Source organism: Protopterus annectens, chromosome 2.part0 (assembly GCF_019279795.1).
Source record: "Protopterus annectens isolate FY-2018-M chromosome 2.part0, PAN1.0, whole genome shotgun sequence".
Lineage (NCBI taxonomy): Eukaryota > Metazoa > Chordata > Ceratodontiformes > Protopteridae > Protopterus > Protopterus annectens.
The window spans coordinates 1,810,416,646-1,810,430,373 of record NC_056728.1 but is presented as its reverse complement, the minus strand read 5'-3'; the positions used below and the strand labels follow the sequence as shown (position 1 = coordinate 1,810,430,373).

At 42.6% G+C, this 13,728-nt stretch overlaps 1 protein-coding gene across 1 annotated transcript in view; it reads left to right on the top strand.

The window, feature by feature from the left end:
- Window positions 1–13,728, top strand: part of LOC122792890 — a 210,081-nt gene that overhangs the window by 185,161 nt on the left and 11,192 nt on the right. The window contains exon 4 of the mRNA XM_044060449.1: window positions 10,667–10,743. Coding sequence (XP_043916384.1) covers window positions 10,667–10,743 — 77 coding nt within the window. The remainder of the gene's footprint in view (window positions 1–10,666; window positions 10,744–13,728) is intronic.

The following is a 13,728-nucleotide window of genomic DNA, read 5'->3' as shown; positions in this document are numbered from 1 at the left end:
GCTAGCTTGGTATTTGGCCGACTCTGTTCCGAGGGTTCAGAACTGTACCCATTGGTGATGAATGGAAGAAGATCAACAACTCCGATGGAATGTTATGGTAAGACATAACGTCTTTATTTGTGTAAATAAGTATAATCCTGTAATATGCACGGCTATAGGTATGTTTTGTCCTGGAAAGACTGACATTTCTACAGAACATGTTCCACTTTGGCCATTTGGAAAGGTGGCAAACCTATAGGACCTGTATGTAGAGACGTCAGACTTTGCAGGGCAACACATACTCACAGCCAGTAGAAAGGGGAGTAATTCACTGTTTTGCCTAAATAAAAGGATGTTCTTCATCTCCCATTGCTGCAGTCCTTACATATGGGTAGTCCGCTGTCCTCGGTCGGCCCGAATACCAAAGTATTAGGCTTACGTCGGTCATGGGCGCTCAGATCTGATATCAGAGCGTCAGGGTATAAAAGCGCATGACCGACGTCATATCCTCAGTCTTTTTTGCCGCATGGTCCAATGCAGAAGCAGCGTTGCGAGTGCCGTTCGGCGTTCTGAAATTTTCGTATTCTGAGTTTCAGACCGAAACCAAGTTGGGCTAAGTACCCGTTGGGAATATTTTGTTTTTCTTGCCTCAGTTAATTCCGGATGTCAGAAAAAGTGAATAATTGTATTTCTTGTGGGAAACAGATACCGCATAGGGATTATCACTCTCTTTGCATTCCTTGTTTGGGACGGACCACGGCGTAGTCGGGTGTCGGTTTTGTGCTAGGTTTAATAAGCGCACTATAAAGAAGGTTAGATTGTGCTAGGTTAGTCTTTGGTAAGCGGTGTAATTATAATATGCCGTCGGATCCTCCGGCGCCGCTTCCGAAGAAGCACAAAGACAAATCCTTGAAACCTAAACAGGTTGATTCGTCCGTCTCGGACGCCGGTCCTGCAGAAACTACAGTGGAGCAGGTGGATCCGGAAGTTTCTGTTGAGTCTCGGGGGGAAACTTTGATTTTGCAGGATGTGGCCTCACAGGAGTCAGGTCAAGCTGAAGGGGCCTCTCAGGTTACTGTTCTCCCTTCTATGCCTAAGGTGGTTAGGCCTTCTGCTACTATTTCTAAGGCTTCTTCTAAGGGCAGGTCTGTTTTGCCTTCCTCTGGTGTCCCTCCAGGTACTTCAGGGTCTGTGCCTAAAAAGCACATGCTTAAAATGGCAGAATATTTGATTACTTTAATTAGAGGCTCTATGCCCCCTCCTGATAAGAGGCCCAGGGTGGAGCCAGAGTTGGAAAGTTTGGATCAGGCCTCAGATGACTCAGACTCTTCTGCTGAAGATATTCAAGATTTCCCCCTTATTCGGATTCTGATGCAGAGGATTCCACTCCTTCTGCTTCTCCTCCAGAGGATTTTTCATTTTCAGAAACTCTGCATTCCATGAGGGAGCATTTTAAGTGGGAAGGACAGGATTTCTCTGATTCACGGAAGAGGCTTAGGGAATTCTTGTTTTTACCACAGCATAGACCCTTGGCTATACCTCCTGTTTTGGATGTTGTTCAAGATGTTTTCTCTGAGGCTTCCCTTAATCCAGATTCTTTGCCTCCTGCGCCAGTTAAACCGGACAGGTATTACAGGGTGCCTGAGGCTCATAAATATCTGTATAAGAGTCCTAGGGCGGACCCAGAAACTATTAGTCAGGGGCCTAAGGGTGTTAGAGCTTCTGTTGTAAGGAATCCGGTTCCTCTAGATATGGAAGCTAGAGCTTTGGATAGATGGGGTAAGAAGGTGTATACCTCTTCTACTTTAGCAATGAGGGCTTTAAATTGCCAGTTTCATATGTTGAAATATCAGAATTTCCTCCTTTCTCAGCTAAAATCTAAAGTGGATGCTTTGGCAGAGGGCATAGAGTGTAAAGAATTGCAGGATTTAGTACATGTCTCTGAACAGGTGGGTAAGCATTCTTTGCAGTGTGGTTTTGATGCTGTACAGGCCTCTTCTAGGGTGGCTGCCACTGGTTCAGTTCTTCATAGGCACGCCTGGCTTAAGGATCAGAATTTGTCCGAGCATGTTAAAACTAGAATTCTGGATGCCCCTTTACAGTCTGAAGTTTTGTTTGGTCCCCTGTGGAGTCGGTTTTGAAGAAAATGGAAAACAAGGCTAAGTCCATGCAGACTGTTAAAGATTTTTTGCAGGTGCAACCTCCAAAGTTTAGTAGAAATTGGCCTACTAAGGGGTGGACCTACCCTTCTGATTCTCAGTCTAGGGGTAGATCTAGACGTGGCAGGGGCAGAGCTCACAGTACATTCAGGCCTAGAACTTGGAGTTCACCTGCACAATCTGCAGGTGAGGGCAGGGGCCAGTCCTTTCGTAAACAGGCCCAATGACCTGCATTTTCAGCTGCCAGATTCTTCTTCCCTGGCAGCTCCTTTGGGAGGAAAGTTAGCACTCTTCAAGCAAAACTGGCTTTTAGTCACCCAGGACAAATGGGTATTGGACATTATAAACCGAGGCTACAAGTTCTATTTCCATACATTGCCTCCTTTCAAAGGCATGCCAGACGTTCCTCCTCGGCAAAGGATAGAGGCTCACAAGCAGATTTCTTTACTTCTTCAAATAGGAGCTATACAGCCAATTCCTCTGTCAGAAGTGGGACTAGGATTTTATTCTCGCCTGTTTCTAGTACCAAAGAAAGGGAACACGTGGAGACCAATTTTGGATTTATCTATCCTCAACACTTATCTGGACATTCCAAAGTTCAAAATGCTGACGTTACAACAGCTTTTACCTCTGTTGGGAAAAGATCACTGGATGGTAACTCTGGATCTCAAAGAGGCTTATCTTCATGTTCCTATCAGGCCCAGTTGCAGGAGGTACCTGCGTTTTCGGGCTGGAAATTTACATTATCAGTTCTCTGCATTGCCCTTTGGCTTATCTACTGCGCCCAGAGTGTTCACAAAGGTTCTGGCTCCAGTGATAGCCTTTTCAGGTTAAGAGGAATACAGATTTATCCTTATTTGGACGATTGCCTGATTATTGCACAACACAAAGACTAACTTCTGCATCATCTACAGTATGTGATGGTAGTGTTAAGATGCCTAGGGTATTCTGTGAATGAAACAAAGTCCAGTCTAGTACCCTCTCAGGACATGTGCTTTCTGGGTGTGAGACTGAATACAGCTTCCCAGATGGCCTTTTTGACCCCGGACAAACAAAGAAGCCTTTCTCTCTATTTCCATCAAATGTCTCTACAGTCCAGGCTGACTGCAAAGACAGTCCTTCAAACCTTGGGGTTCATGGCATCTTGTATTCTGGTGCTTCCCAATGCCAAACTGCATATGAAGAAGCTTCAATGGTATCTCAAAAATGTATGGACACAACACTGCCAAGATCTAGACACTGTCATTCAGATAATACCTTGCATACAGAAAGAATTTTTGTGGTGGGCTCAGGAATGTCACCTAAACAAGGGACTCTCTGTGACCCGACCAGAGGTGAGTCAGATTCTAACGACAGATGCCTCGGACAAGGCTTGGGGAGCACACCTCAATGGAAAATGGGTGCAAGACACGTGGCCTGTCAGACTTCAACATTTGCATATCAACTTGAAGGAGATGTTAGCAGTCCAATTTGCATTGATGGCTTTCAAGGATTTACTTCACCCAGGACAGGTGTTGATTCAAACAGACAACACTACTGTCATGTGGTACATCAACAAGCAGGGGGAACCCATTCGTACCCTCTTTGCAGGCAAGCGATGATTTTGTGGGAGACTGCTCTCAGTTTACACCTCAATCTTCAGGCAAGGTTTCTACCAGGAGCACAGAACTCCTTAGCGGATGTGTTGAGCAGACAAATTGTGGATCCTCACGAGTGGAAACTGGATCCTCATGTGTTTGAAAAGTTGACAGTGTTATGGGGGACTCCAGACATAGATCTGTTCGCTTCTCCACTAAATTACCAGTTGCCAAAGTTTTGCACAAAAATGTTTCATCCCACAGCTTGGAAGGTGGATGCTCTATCATTCAGTTGGAGCAATCTTCATGTCTATGCCTTTCCACCTCTGCCTCTCATTCCCAAGGTACTCCTGAAGGCCAGAATAAACAAGCCATCCATGATTATGATAGCGCCGGATTGGCCTCAACAGCACTGGTACCCACTACTGAGGGGTTTGGTACGGGAGCCTCCATGGCCTCTGCCTTTGATTCTGCATCTTTTGTCTCAGGAGGGCAATCACTTCCTCAATGTCAAGATTCAGTCTCTGCATCTCACAGCCTGGCATATTCTGTTTTAGACCCTGGAGGGTCTCAGCTTCCACAACAAGTTTTGAATGTTATTTTGGAGGCCAGAAGGCCTAGTACAAGGAAAGTTTACACTGATACATGGAGGAGATTTTTTCTTTGGAGCAAAGCAAAGGACTTTGATGTTTCCAAGCCTGATTTAAGTGTTTCTCTTCAATATCTTACTGAGTTATTGGACAAGGGTTTGTCTTTCTCCTCGATAAAGGTTCATGCTGCAGCCATTTCTGCTCACTATGACTGTGATCCTCCTTTATTTTCCCATCCTTTGTTTAAGCAATTTCTTAGAGGGGCAAAGAACATAAGACCCCCACGTAGAGCTCCTACTCCTGCTTGGGATCTCAATTTTGTGTTGGAAAAGCTTACTCTACAACCTTTTGAGCCTGCAGCTACTGCCGAGTTAAAGTATTTATCATGGAAGACTGCTTTTTGTTGGCCATTACCTCTGCAAGAAGGGTTTCTGAATTACAGGCCCTTATGGCAGTGGAACCTTTCCTGATTTTTCATAAGGATAGGGTATCTTTGCGTACTAATCCTTCCTTTATGCCTAAAGTGGTTTCTAGTGTGGCCTTGAACCAAACTATTCATTTGCCTACTTTTTATGCAAACCCCAAAATAAAGGGGAGAAGATTTTGCATACTTTGGATATTCACAGGCAGTTACGTTATTATTTGAGCAGAACCAAGGGGTTCAGGCAGTCTCAGCAGTTGTTTGTTTCTTTTGCTTTGGGTTCTCAGGGAAAACCTGTTTCAAAACAAACTATTTCTAAATGGATTGGGTTTTGTATTTCTTTCTGTTATTCCCATCATGGTAAGGAGATTCCACTAGAGCTACTGCCACTTCTACTGCCTTTCTAAGGGGGGTAGCTACAAAAGATATTTTGGAAGCAGCCACTTGGAGTTCAGTACATACATTTTCCAAGCATTACCACCTTCCTCTTTATTCTAAGTCTAGGGCTGGATTTGCCACTGCAATATTACAGGGCATTTTAGCAGCCCCTACTGCCTTATGATTTTGCCATCCTCCCTTTACCTCTGCTTTGGGATTCTACCCATATGTAAGGACTGCAGCAATGTGAGATGAAGAACATAGTACAGTTTTGTACCTACCATAAATGTAGATGTTCGAAGATCCACATTGCTGCAGTCCAATTTACCCTCCCTCCTTCCCCTCTGTAGTTTGGCATGGTTATATGGTTTGGGAGTTGGTTGTTGTTGGGCATGTTTTTGGGAGGTATCCTGTTTTTGGGCTGTGGCCTTTCTTTTTAGGGCCTTCTGACATCTGGGGCAAGAAAAGACTGAGGATATGACGTCGGTCATGCGCTTTTATACCCTGATGCTCTGATGTCAGATCTGAGCGCCCATGACCGACGTCAGCCTAATACTTTGGTATTCGGGCCGACCGAGGACAGCGGACTACCCATATGTAAGGACTGCAGCAATGTGGATCTTCGAACATCTACATTTATGGTAGGTACAAAACTGTACTTTATTCTTACAGCATTATAGTTGCTTATACTGTTATAACATTTAGGTGTTTCAGGTACAAAATTGTTTTATGCAACTACTACAGACAATATAGGAAATCTTTGCCCTAAATCACAGGACATTTGCCATAAATTTATTTTGCAGGACACAATTGCCCAAAGGAGAGTGTCCCTCGCAAAGGTGGATGGGTGGTAACCCCAACCCTATTATTCTATCAACTTTCTAAGGTAGTTGGTGGAACATGCACTTTCTCTCACTAGCAGACCTCTCATATGAATGGGGAAGAATGAACACTGAATCAGGTATACTGCATAACAACCTCAGGGACACATTTAGAAGGTTGGTGCCATTAACCTGACACATTGATGGACCCAGAGCACATATGTATTCGTACACATTGTCTGAGGTACATGCTGTTTAGGATTCTTGTATGTTGCCATTATTCATTACGTGTATTCCGCCACCTTTCCTCCTAATATCATTAGCTCTAGGAGGGTTTAGTTGGGACTGTAAGATTCTGATTCATAATCACGGACGTCCCTGGTAATCAGGGACAGTTCAATGATATGGTCCCTATGTGTTCCCCCAGTGGTTTATGGACTGTCCTTTAGATGTGCTCTTAAGGTTTGGGAGGTATGGGCATCTGCTATACCCACATCGGAATATTATTTACACCCACGGGGCGGTCCTAATACAGGTCTGCCAGCCAACACCTGTACGCCTAGGCCCATAATCGCATACCCTTAGTTCCCCTACCTGCCACTACTCTACAGCACTCATCCTTACTGTGGGTGCAGGTGGGATATGAACACACACCTACACACTGCCCACTCTCCTCGTGTTGGGACATTCATAGTTGTCAACCCATGTGTTATCAGGCTTGCACAACTTACTGTTCCATGTACAGCTACATCCTGGTCACAGTAGTCTTTACTCGCATTGCCTGGAAGAACAAAATTTTTGGTGCCCCGCAAGGGACATCACTGTCCATGTTTAAAGTGTAGACCTTGTAGATCTCTCCCACTGGTAGTTTCCTGACAGTGGTCTGGAAAGCAGTGTTTTATTTACCTTTATTGCGTGTCTGTATGTCTCACCGGCCTAGCTGGGGGTGGGGGGGTGGGGAGTGGGAGGTAGATGTTTGATTGGACCTTCCACCAACATATGCCAGGTCTGAACATCAGTTACCAGTAACTGCTGTAACATAACCTAGGTATATACATGTGTATATTTAATAGTCCCATGTGATATGCACATTCACCTTTACATGTTTAAATGTCGGCTTTACAGCTGAGCAACATTCATTCCGCAAGGAAAATGAATATGTGCTATAGTCTAACTTGAACCGTGAATGCCTTTTTGTTAAGCGGATGCTGTAACCACTACACTATTGGTGTTCTGCTTCATTTTTATGTATACCCATGGTTCATAGTTACCTGAACACACTCCTCATCACTTCACTTACACAGCAGACATCCATTTTCCTTTTGGGAAAACCGCACTACTACACATGCACCATTCCCTTTTCCCTACTGCTTTGGACCCGTGCTGCATGTTGACTCACTCAGAGGATATTCAGACCTCCAAAGCCTATAGTCCTGGCACATACATGTTTGTCCGGGTGTTCATGTGGTCATCCGGGTTTTTGTCCGGGTGTTCATGTGGTCATCCGGGTTTAGGCTTGTCCGACTGGGGAACGGGACTGCCCTGTACCTAGTTGAAAGTCAGACTTAGCATGGGGAGATTGTTCCACTTTTAGCGTCCTACCTGTGGTTAGGGATGCAGAGGTGTGCTCACCTTTGGCCATCCTGATATATAACCGCACTAAATATAACCGGGGTTTCTGCTGCGGTTTCCTTTCACATTTGTTATGACTGCTATATTGTGACCATGTTCATTCTTCATAGCTACATATATAATTATATATATATATATATATATATATATATATATATATATATATCGGTCTGTACATACACATGCATATACACCTACATGATTATTTACATACCCCCTTACGTCTAGGGTTGCCACCTTTTTAAATGGCCAAAGTGGGGCATTTTTGGGACGCACATCAGATTTTACAGACCGACACATACCCACGGTCAGTACAAAGGTTAGAGCTTTACTTATTTGTGTAAATGAACGCTTATTCTTGTAGCAGTTTAGTTGCTTATTCTGTTTCTTGTAACATTTAAGTATTTTACATACAGAAATAACTGTTTTATGCAACTGTTGCATGAAATATGGGACACAAGTATTTCCTACAATCACACGACATTTGCCATTGTATTATATTTGATCAGGGCACAACTGCCTAAAAAGGGACTGTCCCGCGCAAAGTGGGATAGGTGGTAACCCTACTTGCGTCTGCTTTAAAGCACCTTAATCACCCTATAACAGACTGCCACAATGTGAATGTGTAAGGTATATATTCCCGATAATGCACGTGGGGAGTCGTGCATCATGGTCAGGTGTTTAATCTCAGGTCGTAGGTTCTGCAGGACCGGCTGGAGGCTGAGCAGTCTTGTGGACAACTACTGTTCATACAACTTGTGTCCAGATGTCTACAGGACTGGACATCGTGTCGTGACACCAAGTCTAATGTTTAGCACAGATACTTATCCCATGAGGGATATCCAAAAATTGTGGGGACCGATGACCTAGATTCCTTTGGCTTTACGAAAATAAGGTAGGGTTATACATGCAAGGGATACATAGTTTGCTATCCTGAGACTGCCTAGGGTGAGACTGCTTACTAGATATGAGTAGGGGTCACTATGTGCAGATATGGCTGCACCTATCTAGCAGCCCAAGTATGGGTGGTTTTGGTGGACGTTTGGGGGGGGATGGTGTGCTGTGGAGGGGATGATGGGTATTCAATTATGTATCAATGTGTGTTTGGGTTGGATGGCTCAGTTCAGGCCAGACCATTATGTGAGTATGTGCCGGTAACTTTTCTGTACATGTGTATTGCACTTTTTAATGTTCATATGTTTGTGGGATTGTATTGCATATGTGAATATTTGTTGTTTGGTTATCTTCCTGATTCATCCACTGCTCCCTCTTACACCTCTAGTTCACTTATTGTGCATCCAACCCAGACTCCCCTTGGTGTATTACATTACCCGTCACCCCTCACCCCCATATTCCACAGACACCATCCATCCCTTCTCTGGTTGATGGCTCATGGCACAGTCAACAGAACACATTGCGTACACTACATATCTCTGGTACTAATATGGCTGTGAGGACTACCGTAGCATTTCTGGTCATCCACATGCTGTACTTCACGCACATAGGTACACGCAAATACTTATCTTTCATGACATGGTAGGTAGACCCGGGTAATACCCGTTTCTTTGTGCCATCCTGACAAGGACAACTTGGACTGCGAATGGGCAGATATTGGGCGAATGTTCTGACCATTGTTAGGGTTGCCACTTTTTCCTATGACCAGGATGGGACATTTTCTGGACACATCAGAGTTTACAGGCCAATACATACCCACGATCAATGCAAAGTATAGTACTTTAGTTTTATGCCTAAATATAAGCTTTTATTGTAGCGGTTTAGTTGCTTATTCTGTTTACTTGCTTATTCTGTTTCTTGTAACATTTAGGTATTTTATATACAGAAATGTATTGTATGGGACTATTACATAAAATATGGGACATAATTATGTCCTACAATCGCAGGACATTTTACATTTATAATGGTTTTGGTATGGACACAACTGCCTAGAGGGGACTGTCCCTCACAATGTGGGACAGGTGGTAACCCTAACCATTGGGCTAGGCTTGGCAATTGGCGGTGCGCTAACATGATGCGTTTCACTTCCACTTGGTATAACTATCGACACTACCATGCAATACGGGTACGGGGTTTTAAATATTTGTTCTAGGGATGGGGTTTTAAATATTTGTTCGAGGGACAGGGACTCTTATTCAGCTACGTGCCTTTGTGTTTACTTATTTTGGTGTTCACAAAACTGTTTTGTATACATTTCAGTATCCACGGACACTGACAGGAGTTATTACTATTAGAGGCAGGCGCTGTACTAGTCAGCATTTTAGATTGTGTGTAAGCAGCTGACATGTTCATGCCTCCGTGCAGCACTTGGACATGCCCCCTGCACTCGCGCACATTTCCTATGCACGTGGCCATTATGGCAGCGCGCCTTCATTAATATGCATGTGGTGCTGCTGCGCCATCTGTATGTCGCACAGTTGGCACAAGGCTAATGCCATCCTTGCACCGAGCTTCATGAATCCAGGGGAATGTGTAATCTGTGTTAATTTCAAAGGGAGTCAGTCTTAAGTTTGAGTGATTTCAAAGTGCATTATTCCTGTTCTCTCCACTTGGATGTGATTTCCCCCTGGTTTATACCCTTGACTGTAGAGCTTTGTGATGGGCATGACCTGTAATCGCCCAGGAATACCAAAGTGTGTTCCTTGGGAGAATTTGTCTGCATGCTGACAGATGTGATTTCAGCTATACAGGCCTATGTTCATATGTAGTGCTGAACTTCGAGACTGAGTAAAGGCAGAAGTAATTGAGAAGAAGGAAGAGTAGAAACTAGTAAATGAGTGCATCATGAACTGTTAAATGGTAGATTTATATTTGTTTTGATTTATTTGCATAACTACTGTAAAGGTCATCTTAATGTACTTAGAAATGGTCAACAGCAGGACACATGAGTTTGGGTATGGTTTAATGTGAACTACAGTCGAGTAATCTCCACTTGCGGTTCTACAAATTTTTAAAAAAATTGTGGTTTGGAAGCCAAAAGAGTGTGTCCACAGATGTTTTCATACATTAAAATATTTTGCATTTATGGTATGCATGTAATAGATCTGATGTATACATTAAAAATGATTATATATTCTGTTTCCCTGTAATTTAGTGCATATCCAGTATCCTTGAAATCTAGTGAAGAAAGCATGAAAAAGAAGAGAAGAGAATCCAAGTATATTGAGAAACGTAAGTATTTCACTACTTGCAATAACTTTTGTAGTTGGTAAAGTGCCATAGTCTTTTCCTACTTCAGAACCCAAAATGGGATACTTTTCAGCAGTGATGTGAGACTGCCAGACTCCTCATAAATCCTTTTTATCTGTGTCATTACTAGTCTTCTCACCCATATCTACTGTATCAACCAAGTGTCCATATTTTAGTGAAGCATGGCTGTTTCTATGAAGGGAAACCAACCTGCCACAGTCAATTGCTTCAACTTGGCTATACTGTAGCCTCCACTGTTGCATATAGATGCAAGACTAATAAGGGTGCTTCCACAACCTTTTATGCAGTATGATTGATGGTCTACTGTATCTGCTAATATTGTAACCTGACCTCTTGCTAAAGATTTTTCTTTTGGATGCTGAATCATTATTCGGAGCGATGAGCCTTGATTAGTCCCAGAATTTGATTAAATCAGTTTGAGTTGGTACCATTGTCTGTCTTACAAGTTAGTACCATAATGGAAAGCTTTTGGTTTGTCTAACACAACAGTTTTAAATGTGTATAGCGGCACCCATGCCTTAAAAATCGTTGAACGGCTTCTTGTAAGAATACCTGCATTAAAAAATGCAGTTGGCTTAAGATAATTCATAGCTTTGATAAAGATTTTTTATGCCTGCTGTCACTGCTTCAACTGCTGCCATTCGTTGCTCAAAATTAGAATGAGCCAGGCATGCCACAGCAGTGATCCAGATGACCATGATGGATTTTTCTGTTTCAGTTGCACCCTGTCTCATGTCATCTGACAATGCTATTCCTTTGGCACTTACATTTCAACACATTTTTTATGAAAGCCAAAATGCAGAGTGCCTAGTGTAGCCAAGTGCCATATACCCAGCCCATATACTGCATGCTTCGTACCTTTTTCCATAGGCAAGAGCAGTGTAGTGGGTTGGACCATCTGTCTCTTCCTAGGAGGGAGAGGTCACTTATTGAGCTAGTACAGCTGGATCTTCTAGCTTTATTACAGTGGCGTGGAGATGACAATTGCCAATTGGTGAGAATGGAGTTCTTTTTTACGTTTTTACATGGGAGCATTTTGTAAATGTTATGAGATTTAAAACTGGGAAAATGTAAAGGCTAACATTTAAGCATAAGAGATGATCTGGGATATCCTGATTTTGGTCCAGTGAGTACTGGTGTAAATTATTGGATAGATTACCAGCTAATGTGGATACAAACTAAAAAGCTTTTGGAATAACTTTTATTGGGGCAAATGTGTAGAGGAGAGACAGTAATTGCTACTCACTGTTGAGCAGGTTGGAATTGGGAGACTAAAGTCAACTTTGGGCTTGAGGTTTTTGTTAAAAATAAGGATGGTGGAAAATATCACAAAGGTTGGCTTTTCCGAGTTTAATTTCTCAGGTGTGTTTTTTTTTTTTTGGTAATTCCATGATGTGAACAGACCCCATTTATAAGTGAAATTATGATTAAAGAGCATGAAAATAGTATTGTTTCAGTTTTTGTTAGCCAAAAGTGCTCTTTCTTTGGAGCACCATTAATGTGCCAAAATTGATTCCAGTTTATACTGAGTTAGCTGTATCGGTATCTTAATTATGATTGTAAAGTATTTGAGACCAATTGCTCCGGCTTCTGCTACTGTTAGAATTGTCTGGGTATCCTCTTTCCACACTGTCCTTGTTTCTGCCTGCAAATCGTGGTATTTTGACTTTGTACATTAATTTCAGTGATCAGTACTACTTTTGTCTTTCATGGACTAAAATGTCTGATTTTTCTCGCATCCATTTTATTGGTAATGGTTGATCCCAAGTGATGGACCTTTTCTAATGCTTTGTGGCTCATGTTTCCAATGCTTTTCAGCTACTTCAGTATTGTAACGTTTGCACAGTTCCCTGTGCAGCAATCTTGCCACATTGTCTTTTCAATGTACTGCCATTTAGTGCATCATAACCAGCAACAAGGTTGTGCAACACTTTTCAGTTCTGTTTTACAAAGCCTGCATTTGTTTTTTTCCCCACATGTTCAATGGAAATAGTAAACCAAACATGTACATAGTCCACCATACTTTGCCACCAGTATTAACCTTTCATCGGTCTGTTTTAAATTCACTTTTTAATCACTCCTGCATCAGATTCCGATTGTGAGGTTGTTGCAGCAGGTTTTTGTACTTGCGACTATATGCCTTTTCCACACTTCTTGCCTTCTTATCTGACCATTCTCTTTGTATTCATTTGTTTACCTGCTTTTTGTCTACTTCGTCCGATTTTCATTCCAACTTGGCACTGATATGATTCTAACTAAGCAGATAAATCATCTTAGACTTGTTCTCATGTTTTAAAACTTTCATTGTTTGGATCAGGTGAAATCAGCAAATATGTGTGCAGTCCTGCAGATCTGTACATGCAATCATTTTCAGGGAGGCCCCTACTGCCGTCAGAATGGCGAATATACACTGATTTTTATATATCCTTTGATAAGTTTTTAACATATATTACTTTTCCTGTCCATCTGATCCAGTATCTTTTGAGGCCAGTCGGTCACGAAGAGAAATTTGGTTTATAGCTTGACTTTGTTCCTAGGCTGTGTTCCATTGACTATTTTAGAAGCTAAAATTAATATTCTTAGATGTTCATCGTGTTTCACTGTTGCAGTCCTTACAAATGGGTTATCCGTCTTCGGTAGCCTGCAGTTGGCTAGAATGCCAAAGTCATTGGTATATGACATCGGCTGCCATTGGATTTAGCCTGACGCCAGGACGTCTGGTACAAAAGCAGGCAGCCGACGTAATTTCCTCAGTTTTTCTTGTCATAACTGTCAGGAGCCCCCCACAAAAGGTAAGACCAGGTAAAGAAAACAGAAAATCCAGTCTGTGCCCTAGGAAAAAAAGGGGGACAGAAGGTAGGGAAAACAATGACTGCACTTTGAACATCTACATTTATGATAAGTGTACACAACTTTACTACGTTCATAGTGTTTCACTGTTGCAGT